Source organism: Rhinopithecus bieti, unplaced genomic scaffold (genome assembly GCF_001698545.2).
Source record: "Rhinopithecus bieti isolate Rb0 unplaced genomic scaffold, ASM169854v2 scaffold_12476, whole genome shotgun sequence".
Lineage (NCBI taxonomy): Eukaryota > Metazoa > Chordata > Mammalia > Primates > Cercopithecidae > Rhinopithecus > Rhinopithecus bieti.
In genome coordinates, this window is record NW_016807303.1 from 1223590 (window position 1) to 1235044 (window position 11455).

Genomic DNA, 11455 nt, shown 5'->3' on the forward strand with positions numbered 1-11455 from the left:
GTGTGTGTGTGTGTGTTTGAGACACAGTCACTCTGTTGCCCAGGCTGGAGTGCCGTGTGATCTTGGCTCACTGCAACCTCCACCTCCTGGGTTCAAGTGATTCTCCTGCCTCAGCATCCTGAGTAACTGGGACTACAGTCACGTGCTACCACACCCAGCTAAGTTTTGTATTTTTAGTAGAGACGGGGGTTTCACCATGTTGCCCAGGCTGGTCTCAAACTCTTGACCTCAAGTGATCCACCTGCCTTGGCCTCCCAAAGTGCTGAGATTATAGGCGTGAGCCACTGTGCTTGGCCTGTTTTTATTTTTGAAGCTTACTGTTAAATGTTGCTTTTTGGGTTTGCTACTTTGTTGTCTTTTGGCATGCTTTTCATGTCAAATTTTCATGCTTAAAATCATTTATTGAATACATAAAGCAAATCTAGAGAATATCTACTAAAACATAGGCTCATTAAAAATCTATGAGTATAGCGCTTTTGCTTTATTGAAATTAAGGTTTTGCAAATATATTAGAACATTTGAAAGAGATACAGACATTCATTTTTCATTAAGCAGCACATTAAAAATGGACTGAATTGGATTACACTGATGCCAGTCTAGGTATACACACACCAAAACTGGTGCGAGGAAGTATTCTGGTCATTATAGAAGACATCGGTCATCTGTGGTAGAAGACAGGAATTGACTATGTCATATAGTACGACTTCACCCTTCTCCCAATATACCATCTTCTTTAAAAATAGCTTTGTGTAGTAACAAGAAAAGATTTTCCATGGTATGTATATCTGAACCTCAGTTTCTTTTAAAGAATAATTCAAAGATTATTGGCAACAAAACAGTCTACTATGTAAGCAGTAGTTGCGTATAAAACTAGTGTGCCTAATAACTGCATACTGAGGTTTGTGTTTATCAGACATTGTAGTGTGGAGCATATATACACTCACTACAGCGCCTACACACTACATACATTCATGCATTTAGAGAGACCTGCATCTCCCTGGATACATAGTCCTCTTTTAAATGTACATTCTAGCATATAAAGAGTTTGCTTCCCAATAAATTGTTCAGTCCCTAAACAATAAGTAAGCTGTGCTTGTTGCAAATGATCTGTGAGTAAAATTTTCAGGGAAGCTGGAAGCAAACCTGGTTTACGATCACTTTGACTATCATCCAAGACTAGTAAAAATGTATTTCACTGATTGCATTTGGGGTTTTAATATAAGTGTCTTTTTCTTCAGAATTTACTGGTTGTCAAGTATATTACTCTTCTATACTTGAAATATGGTGTGTGCTGATTCTCAAGTGTTGACTGTATGCCTGGATTTTGATGACCAGTGAATATGCCAACCTCTCATTTTCCTTGAGAAAGCAAATCATCTCTCTTGAGATAGCTTAAATTATAATTTACATTTTCAGTTTTTAATTTCCTTCCCAGTCTTGATGGTTAAATTCTTCATATTCTACGGTCAGTAATTCAGAATTTCTTTAACTGATTACCTGAAAAAGAAATAGTTTTAAGAACTTAAGAAATGCCACCCAAGGTCAAACCAATGGTTCATTCCAATATTACTGCCACTGGTAGATAAGAGGATGTGCTTGCCATTTATGACATCTTCTTTGAAATGTTGAAGATGGCCTCAAAATATGCTTAACTTTATAACTGACTAGAAATGTACTCCATGCCCTCTTAAGCGTGAATTCTCAGGCTGACCCATCTCATGGAGCAGGAGTGGCAGATAGTCTGTGAATGAGTCACCATATTCCTATCCAACCATAGTAGACACCGTTAATGTATTACAGCATGCTTCCTCAGGGAACTCATGTCTCCTCTGAATGTCCGTCAACACAGAAATCCACGTAGCCAGGAATAATCAGCACTGACACTTGTTCAGGCCTTAAAGTAAGATGTAGTTCTTCAAGTTTACTTCCTACTGTGAAAATTATCACTTCCTTTTATTTATTTGAAATGTGATCCATAATTCTATCTGGTACTTCAGGATTTAGTTGGACGTTTTGTCAATATCAGATCCTGTGTCCTATTGGCATTTTATGGCCCTAGTCTAAACTTTTTCTGTTTTTCCAATTTTCTTTGTTTCAGGAAACTAAAGTGGCACACATTCCCAGTGTGCACTTGGATACACAAAATTATTATTAGCATTTGGTGTGATTACCCCAGTATCCTTGATCATGTATTGACTGTGATAACTTTTGTAGGTGCAAACTTTGAGGCATTTGTTTTTATCCAGCACTGTAGACTTTAGTAGACATTGGCTGATTATCACCGGTTGTTTCTATCAAAGACTATAATTTTTGAAAATGGGTAGTTTTAGGCTAAAGATTGTCCAAGGCTTTTTTCCCGAAAGTTATTTTTAAAAACCATGTCAACTATATATAAATTGCTTATAGACAAGTTATTTTCCTTTGTAAAATAAAATTATTTTAGTAAAATAAGTCGATTAAGTGAATATTTTAAAAGAGACGTCTAGGACACTGAAAAATATCTGAAGATGAACTTTTACGAATTTTTTGAAGTTACTCGTTCACAAATCTTGTTTCTTCATATTTTCTACATATTTTTCCTTTAGCTGATTATTATTTGAAATTGAAAGTATATAAAATTATTCAATGCCAGGAATATAAGTTATTATTGTAAAGATTTCAACCTTAAAATATACTTGATAAATTACATGTATATTTTTATAAGGAAAGGTTGGGAATATTATAAGATACTTGGATTGGTTTTGTTATTCTGTTGTTTTACCTACACATTTCGGTTAGTCCCAGCCTTCTGACTCTAGAAAATATCCCCTTGCACTAGAAATATCCTTTTGCACTAGAAAATATCCTCCCCTTAAAACAGTAAATTAGAAAGTATCTTGCTTATTTCTATTTAAAACAAGAAGGACAGAAATGTTTTTAATTTCCTTCAAAAGTCAAGTTTAGTAATTACAACCAACTTATAAAAGAAAGCATGATTTTACCTTGTTATTTTGTTGATTTTGGAACTTTTTAACACTAGTTTTGTATGCTTGATTTTCAGAGTGATCTGGCAACCTACAAAAGAAAGCAAAAACATAGTATCTTGTTTCTTGGGCTTATCAACATTAATAGTAACTACATCTTTCTACTATTTTAGTTTTAATATCATGACAAGTGAAAATAGATAACATATTTTTGCAGGTGTCTTCCATTTGAGTTGGAAGAAGTGTGCTTTCAGCATTTGCCCCGAGTTTTGTCTTTTAGTTGGCTTACTATTTCTTAGGCAGTGGTCTCAGAAGGACTGAAGGATTACAAAACATAGATTTATTTCTCAATTCAAGTTCTGAGTTGTAGTTGCTGAAAAACAACTCTATAATAGCATATTGCTAATAGAATTTAAACCACAATAAAATGTCACCTTATTTCAGTTAGAATGGCTATTATCAAAAATCCAAAAGATAACAAGTGTTATCGAGGATGTAGAGAAAAGGGAACCCTTATACCCTGTTGGTGGGAATATAAATTAGTACAGTCATTATGGAAAACCGTCTGTAGGTTCCTAAAAAAATTAAAAATAGGACTACCATATGATCGAGCAATCCCACTACTGGATATCTAGCCAAAGAAGATGAAATCAGTATATCAAAGAGATACCTGCAGTCCCATGTATATTGCAGCAGTATTCATAATACGCAAGATTTGGAGTCAACCTGTGTTCATCAATAAAGTGTGATATATATGTATTACATATATAATTATAAAATTACATATAAATTATATAGTATATATATAATATATATGATTTATATGTAATTATATATAATATATACTATATATAATAGAATACTATTAAGTCATTAAAAGGATGAAATCCTGTTATTTGCCACAACATGGATGAACCCAGAAGACATTATATTAAGTGAAATAAGCCAGACACAAACAAATACTGCAAGCTCTCACTCATGTGGAATTTAAAAAGCTGATCTCATAGAAACACAAAATAGAACAGTAGTTACCAGAGACTGGGGAGGGGAGGGAGGAGGGTATCATGGAGAGAGATTGGTCAATGGGTACAAAGTTACAATTAGGTAGGTGGAATAAATTCTGGTGTCCTACTGCACAGTAGGATGACTGTAGTTGATGTATATTTCAAAATAGCTATAAGAGAGGATTTTAAATGTTCTTACTACAAAGGATAAATGTTTGAGGTGATGGGAATGCTAATTACCCTGATTTGATCATTACACAATGTATACATGTATTGAAATACCACATTGTACCCCATCTGTATGTACAATTGTGTGTCAGTTAAATTTTTTAAAGAAAAATAAACATTTTTAGACTTTTCTATATACATAATTTCTATTGATAGTGTATATGCATTTTACATTTTGTGTTTTTCTTCTTTGCATTATAAAATGGGCATAATATTTAGGAGCTATCTTCCTATATATATTCCCTTATTAAACTTTTTTCTTTCTCTCAACATCTGTTTATTACAATTTCAGGGAATGGGAGAAGGACGGAAAATTCCAGTCCTAGTGCTCGACGAGAAGAAGGCAGAGGAGAGAGGAGGAAAAATACAGTTTAAGGAGGTTGAGACCAGGTGCAGTGACTCATACCTATAATCCCAGCACTTTGGTAGACTGAGGTGGGAGGATTGAGCCAAGGAGTTCGAGACCAGCCTGGGCAACATAGTGAGACCCTATCTGTACTTTTTTTTTTTTTTTTTTTGAGACAGAGTCTTGCTCTGTCAGTCACCCAGTGGAGTGCAGTGGCATCTCAACTCACTGCAACCTCCGTCTCTCAGGTACAAGCGATTCTCCTGCCTCAGCCTCCCCAGTAGCTGGGATTACAGGCACACACAACCACACCCAGCTAATTTTTGTATTTTTAGTAGAGACAGGGTTTCACCATGTTGGCCAGGATGGTCTCGAACTCCTGACCTCAGGTGATCCACCCACCTTGGCCTCCGAAAGAGCTGGGATTACAGGCGTGAGCCACCGTGCCAGGCCTGTATTTGTTTTTTTAAAGGAAGTTGATTAACAATTTCCTTGTTCCCCGTCCCACCACCTAAGGCAGCATTTTTGGTTCCAATTTGTCCTGGTTGGGAGACTTGGAGGCTTTGAGAATGCCAGGGAGGGGGCAGATGCCTGGGATCAGAACTAAGAGATCACAGGTCAGGGGAATATGGAACTAGAAAACTTCCAGAAGAACTGTCAAGACCAGGAGAGCCATACCTCACTATATGTTCCAAGCAAACTGAGTTGTCTAAAGTGATTGCTCAAATAATTAATCAGATGAAGTTTGGACTACTTTAAATTGGACTATATAAAATCTCAACCTTTTCCTCCCACAAACCCACTCACTAACCAAACCTGCCCACTATTCAGTGGAGAAAGAGCTCAAAAGGGAGTTGGTAACAACTATTGAGAGGGAAAAAAACTAGACCTCCTTTTCTCCATTTGAGGTGTAGCATGTGAGTGAACCTGTGACTTTGCTGTGATTACAACAAGCACTTCCATATGATTAAAACATCCTCATGAATGTCACTTTGTACCATCATTTACTGAAACTGTCCTCTATATTTAGAAACAATTTTCATTAGTACAAGTAATGTCACAGAGAGCATATTAGGCCTATTAAATTAAAGGACAAAAGTGAGAATGTTAAGACCTGAAAAGGAAAAGTCAGAATCTACTCTGTTAGATTTAGATCTGCACTTTGTTTTTGTATATGCATACTGATAATTGTGATTAATAAGAGCCTAACTCATTATACCAAAAAAAGGAAGTTTCAAGTAAGTTCCTATTATGACAGAATGTATGTATATGACATCCAAAATTGAGGGAAGGGTAAAAATGTACGGAGTATAGTTATAAATATTGGATGGAGGAAAAGAATAGAAGGAAAAATAAAGGTGAAAATGTAATGAGAAACAATGACAAGTAACTGAAGTAATGGAAACTGCTCTTTGTGTGTCAATGGTAGTCTTCTCCGGAGGGCACTTGCCCTCAGTATCATTTCCCCATCTCATCACTTTCAGGTAGAATAACAAAAACAGCAGCTAAATTTACAGTTCTTTAGAGAACGCTGTTTTCAAAGTTGCAGCACTTGGTGTTCTCATGGATTTGCTTCTGAGTTTAAGTGCCAGGTAGGGAATCTTAGTTTTTCCTTACAGGGCTACCCTTTGTTGACAGAAACAGCTCCAATAATGCTAGTAGTGAGTAACTTACACTGAAAGGCATCTAATTTATTCCTTACCAAAACCCATGAATTTATTCCTGTTATTCCCATTAGATAGATGAGAAATTTGGAGCTTAAAGGCAGGGGGTGGGGAAGTGGCTTAAAGTCACACCTCGTTGGAGGCAGAGCTCTTAACTGAAATTTGGGTCAAACTTTAAAGCCTCTAATTGTAACCAGTGTCTTATCTATGGTTGATTGGGTTTTAATTTGTCAGCTAATCCTTATATAAATAAATTTAATCACATAAATGATGGCATCTTGGGACGAACAGAAAGAACTGACGGGAGGAGGAGCAGGTCACGGAGATGCACAAGGGATACTCAGAGCACTGCTGTGGTCCTGTTTCTTCATGAGAATCTGTTTGAAGTAGCTCGTAGGGGCAACAGGGGTTTGTCCTCATGCTGAGGATATCAGGGGTTAATACTTAACATTTAAAAAGGAATATTCAGGAAGTGGAAAAGGGCAAAATTGGGGTGATATGGGAATTTCTCCCTTCTTCCTGAAGAAATTAAGCATTTTTCCCTCCCTCCCTCCCTCCCTCCCTTTCTTCCTTCCCCGCTTCCTCTCATCTATTGCCCAACATCTAGCAGGGTGCCTGGCACATGGTGATCAAAAGTGTTCATTTCATTCCATTAGTCTAAGGAGCATCAATTTTCTGATGTAGTTGAATCCCATGTTATGCCCCAGAGACAGGCACAGGTGGAGGAAGTAGAGCACCACCAACCTTTTCGAGAGGTGTCTATTTCCAGATCACCTTATGCCTTGCTTTACTGATCTCACTTATGACAACCTAGAAGTAAAGCAATCTTTCTCATTAAAGAAAGAGAAATGTTTAAAATTATGAATTTTACAGCCATCTGAAATACCAAATAGGGCCGATTAAAATAAAAACTGAATACATTCCTGTTCACAAAAGCAGTATACAACCCTCTTCTTATTCACTTTAATCCAGCCTTGTTCATTGACCCTTTCTTTCCACCCCTCAACCTTTCTTTTTTTAGATGGAGTCTTGCTCTGTCGCCCAGGCTGGATTGCATGGTGCGATGTTGGCTCACTGCAACCTCCACCTCCTAGGTTCAAGCGATTCTCCTGCCTCGGCCTCCTGAATAGGTTGGATTACAGGCATGTGCCATCATGCCCGGCTAATTTTTGTGTGTCTGTAGAGACGGGGTTTCACCATGTTGGCCAGGCTGGTCTCCAACTCCTGACCTTAGGCAATCTGCCCACCTCAGCCTCCGAAAGTGCTGGGATTACAGCTCCCAGCCCAACCCTTCTTTCAAATTACACATGTGGGCTGGTTCCGAACATAGTGAGTTCTCTCAGCTGATTGTTTACGGTCAATTGCAAATGGAAATGCTTGTTCTATTTCTTTCCCTCTTCTTACTACTGCACTTGACTAGCCTAAAACAAAATTTACACAAGTGATACATGAACAGATTCTCATTATTAAAAACCCCGGACCTCAATTTCACTCCATTTCATTGTTAACTGGAATGATAGTTGTGTACCTATTCCACATTTTTGCTATGAATTCACTTACACGTTAGATTGAACCATGCAAAACTGCCAATATTTGATGATTTGTGACTGACAAAATGGCAGTGCCATATGGTTGAACCTAATATACTTAAAGTACAGTATTATTATTAATTTATTACATGTACAGGATCTTTTATGCTGCAATTTGCTTTCTCATTTAATGATATGTTATTTTTCCCTCTATGGCAGCTCCAGTAGCGTTATATGTATTGCTGCCTTTAGCTGCTGTTTCACAGTAATGTACTGCACTCTAGGTTAACCATTTCCCTATTGATGGGCTATACAATTGTTTCATGACTCAAAGCATTAATGCTGTGAACATTCTTGTAAGCATAACTCGGTGCACAGGTGCAACTATTTCTGTAGAAATAGTTGTCTAAAAGTAGAGTACCTGAGTCAAATTTAAAATTTTATAGATAATGACAAATTTATTTTGAAAAAAGGCTTTTCCAATTTGTATATCCACCAGCAACGCTTGATGGAACTTGCTTTCCTCCATATTCCCACACTGAGTATCATCAATCTTCTTGTGCCAAATTCAAATGGTATCTCCTTATTGTTTTTGCATTTCCCTGATTATAGTGAGATCCAGAATCTTCTGTATTTTACTGGTCATGTGGGTTTCTTCTATGAATCACACCTCTGTATTTTTTGCTTATTTTATTATTAGGATGTTTGTCTTTATTAATACATGTTCATCCTTTGTCTGTAATATAGGTTGCATTATATGGAAACTTTCCTGCTCCCTTTTTGCTCATAAGGCCACCTTCATAACACCTAAAGTCTGGTTCCTGAATAGAAAGCCATTTGTATCTTGCCTCCTTTTCCTCCTTCTAAAAAGCTTCTCTTAACCTTTCTGTCTGGAAATGAAGGAATGATTAAACACATCGTAACACATCTAGAAAACGGACCATTATGTAATCAGTAAAATGATGCTACAAAATATTTCATGATATGGGGAAACATTCTAAGTTTAAAAAAGAGGACTATAAAACAAGAAAGTCTGAATCTATTGTGCTTTAGAAAATTCCATATAAATCAATTTTATGTGAACATGAACACCAAAAGATAATGTGTTGAATTAACGGGATTTTTATTTTTTTGTCATAATTTTCTATATTTCCAGCTTTCTTATGATGAAAGCTATTATGTTTGCTTTCAAACATCAAATTTTATGCACAAATACATCCCCAATTAAGGTAGTAGACCAAGTATTCAGTCTTTTAAAGCTGATACAGGTTCTTTCTACCTTCCCTATTGGTCTTTAGGAACTCTTGCCGGGATGCCTGGAGCAGGGTTCTCAAAGTGGGGTCCTAGGAGCGGCAGCATCAGCTGTACCTGAGCCCCATCCAGACCTACTGAATCAGAAACAGGGCATAGTAAGGCGCAGCCATGTTGTTTTAACAGGCCCTTTTCTGGGTGATTCCTATGCTCACTAAAGTTTAAAAACCATGGGTTGAAAGGACTGTATGAATTTACTCTAATGATGGGTTTCTCAGAAGGATGAGTAATGAGTTCTTGGGTCTATGAAGTTAGCATGCTTGACCCACCTGCATGGAGCTCCCTTTCCCTGGAGGACCTCGCATTCCTTTGTGCCAGGGCCACAGAGGCCCGGTTCCAGACCGTCCAGGCCCCCCTGGCTCTCATATCCTGGTTTGCAGCGACACTCCGCTTCCTCAGTCCATTCGTTCTTTACACACTGGGCAAATTCGCCGCAGGCCAGGAACTTGCAGGGATCTGCTTGATCAGCTGTAAGAAATGGGGCAGATGTTAGCGATTGTATGACTCTCTCAGCAATGGAACTGGCAGCAGTCAAAGGCAAGAGACCAAATATATTTGCTATTACCTCATTTTGGAGTGGGTTGCACAGTTGTGGTATCAGACTGGAGGGAAAAGAGAACCACACTCTGTATCTTTGAAAAATGAATTTACAGATACAAGTGATATTATATTTAGCTCCAAATATAATTATTTACAACCTTCAGTGTGCATCTGAATCATCTGGAGGCCTTGTTAAAACATATTCCTGAGCCCCACACTCAGAGTTCCTGTGCAGGCAGCGTGGAATGGGGACTGAATTCTGGCTCTAAAACAGTTCCAGGTAATGCTGATGCATCTGGTCTGGGGAGCACATTTTGAAAACCGCTGCATTAGAGAATTAGGAATGTTTTGTTACTTAGTTTTTTTGTTTTAAGTAAGCATTTATAAAGCAGTAAAGTCATCATTTATGTTCACGGCCTTGAGAACTCAGGATGATTTCCTGATTTCAAATATAAATTTATCTTGGTCTCTTGCTAAGGCCCTAATGTTAGAGAGTCATTCTTTTGGATGAATTATTTCTTCCCTATTAACATTTAGACTCTCTTCTTTCTTGTCATTAATTGTTCTATTTTACTCTATTCCTAATTCTCAGAGTTGTCTCCAATTGTTTGGAAAGTGGATTAGAAATCAAGAGAATCTCAGATATTTAGCTCTGGAAGGCCAGAGGCCCCTGTCTGCCCTTCCTTATCCTTATAAAGCTTGGGGACTCCGCACATTGAGCTCTCAGTAGAGAAGCAACTGGCCGGAGTCCCCAAGGGCTGATGGCAGAACCAGAACATGCCTCTTGTCATCAGACCACTGTTGTTTCTGCCCTGGAAGGTTTCCTGTTTAATCACGTCAGCCACTTACTTTTCAGGTTATTCTTTAACCAAATACCTATTATGTGCAAAGAACTAGTGAACAGGCAACAGTAAAGCCATTCTTCCAAGAAATTTAGGGGAAGTAAGTAATGCATACAAATAATGCTATACAAGAAGCCCAATATCTTGTAGAGTACAGATCTTCATTTTATTTTATTTTTTGAGATGGAATTTCACCCTGTCACCCAGGCTAGAGGGCAGTGGCACCATCTCGGCTCACTGCAACCTTGGTCTCCTGAGTTCAAGTGATTCTCCTGGCCCAGCCTCCCAAGTAGCTGGGATTACAGGTGCCCGCCACCATGCCCGGCTAATTTTTGTATTTTTAGTAGAGATGGAATTTTGCCAGGCTGGTCTGAAACTCCTGATCTCAGGAGACCCGCCCCTCTCGGCCTCCCAAAGTGCTGGGATTACAGGCGTGAGCCACTGCACCTGGCCACCAGTACAGAGCTTTAAATAAGCTCTAGGGAAGATACGTTTGGAGAAGAGAGCATCATGGAGGGGATCGCTTTGACGTGAGAATTTAAAGTGAGTTGCATTTGTCCATACAAAGACTAGGAAAGACATTCCAACTGGAGGCAGCAGCATGAGCAGAGCCACAGAAATGGGAAAGCAACAGAAATGGGAAGAGAGAGCAGAGGGAACCCAGTTAGGAAGGAGCAGAGACTTGTGGACGGAAAAGAAGGGAACTAAGACTGGAAAGGTAAGTTAAGGCAAATATCTAAATGCAGTGCTAAGGAATTTGGACTTTATAGTCAGGTGGGAGCCATGGAGGATTTTTGAGCAAGGGAAGCATATGATCAGAACTGTGCTTTACAAGATACATAAATAGAAAGAATTTTTAGAATTAGGATGACCGGAGATCATCTGGTCCAATATTTCCCAAGTGGGAACATTTGCTGAACTTAATTCAGCTGGATTTGATAGGTTTTACACTAAAAAGAAGTTCAGTGACTAAGTTTTAAAATGCTATATGAAATAAATATAATAGATTTTTCCTCTTTTTTTTTTTT

General features: G+C 38.1%; 1 protein-coding gene across 1 annotated transcript in view; it reads right to left on the reverse strand.

The window, feature by feature from the left end:
• Positions 1 to 462: 462 nt before the first annotated feature.
• The window catches only part of IMPG1 (interphotoreceptor matrix proteoglycan 1), a gene marked incomplete at its 5' end in the record, with an annotated part of 33255 nt that continues 22262 nt past the window's right edge, over positions 463 to 11455 (reverse strand). Inside the window, 3 exon segments of the mRNA XM_017881120.1 lie at positions 463 to 1497; positions 2982 to 3054; positions 9315 to 9513. Of these exon segments, the coding sequence (XP_017736609.1) occupies positions 1420 to 1497; positions 2982 to 3054; positions 9315 to 9513 (350 nt within the window).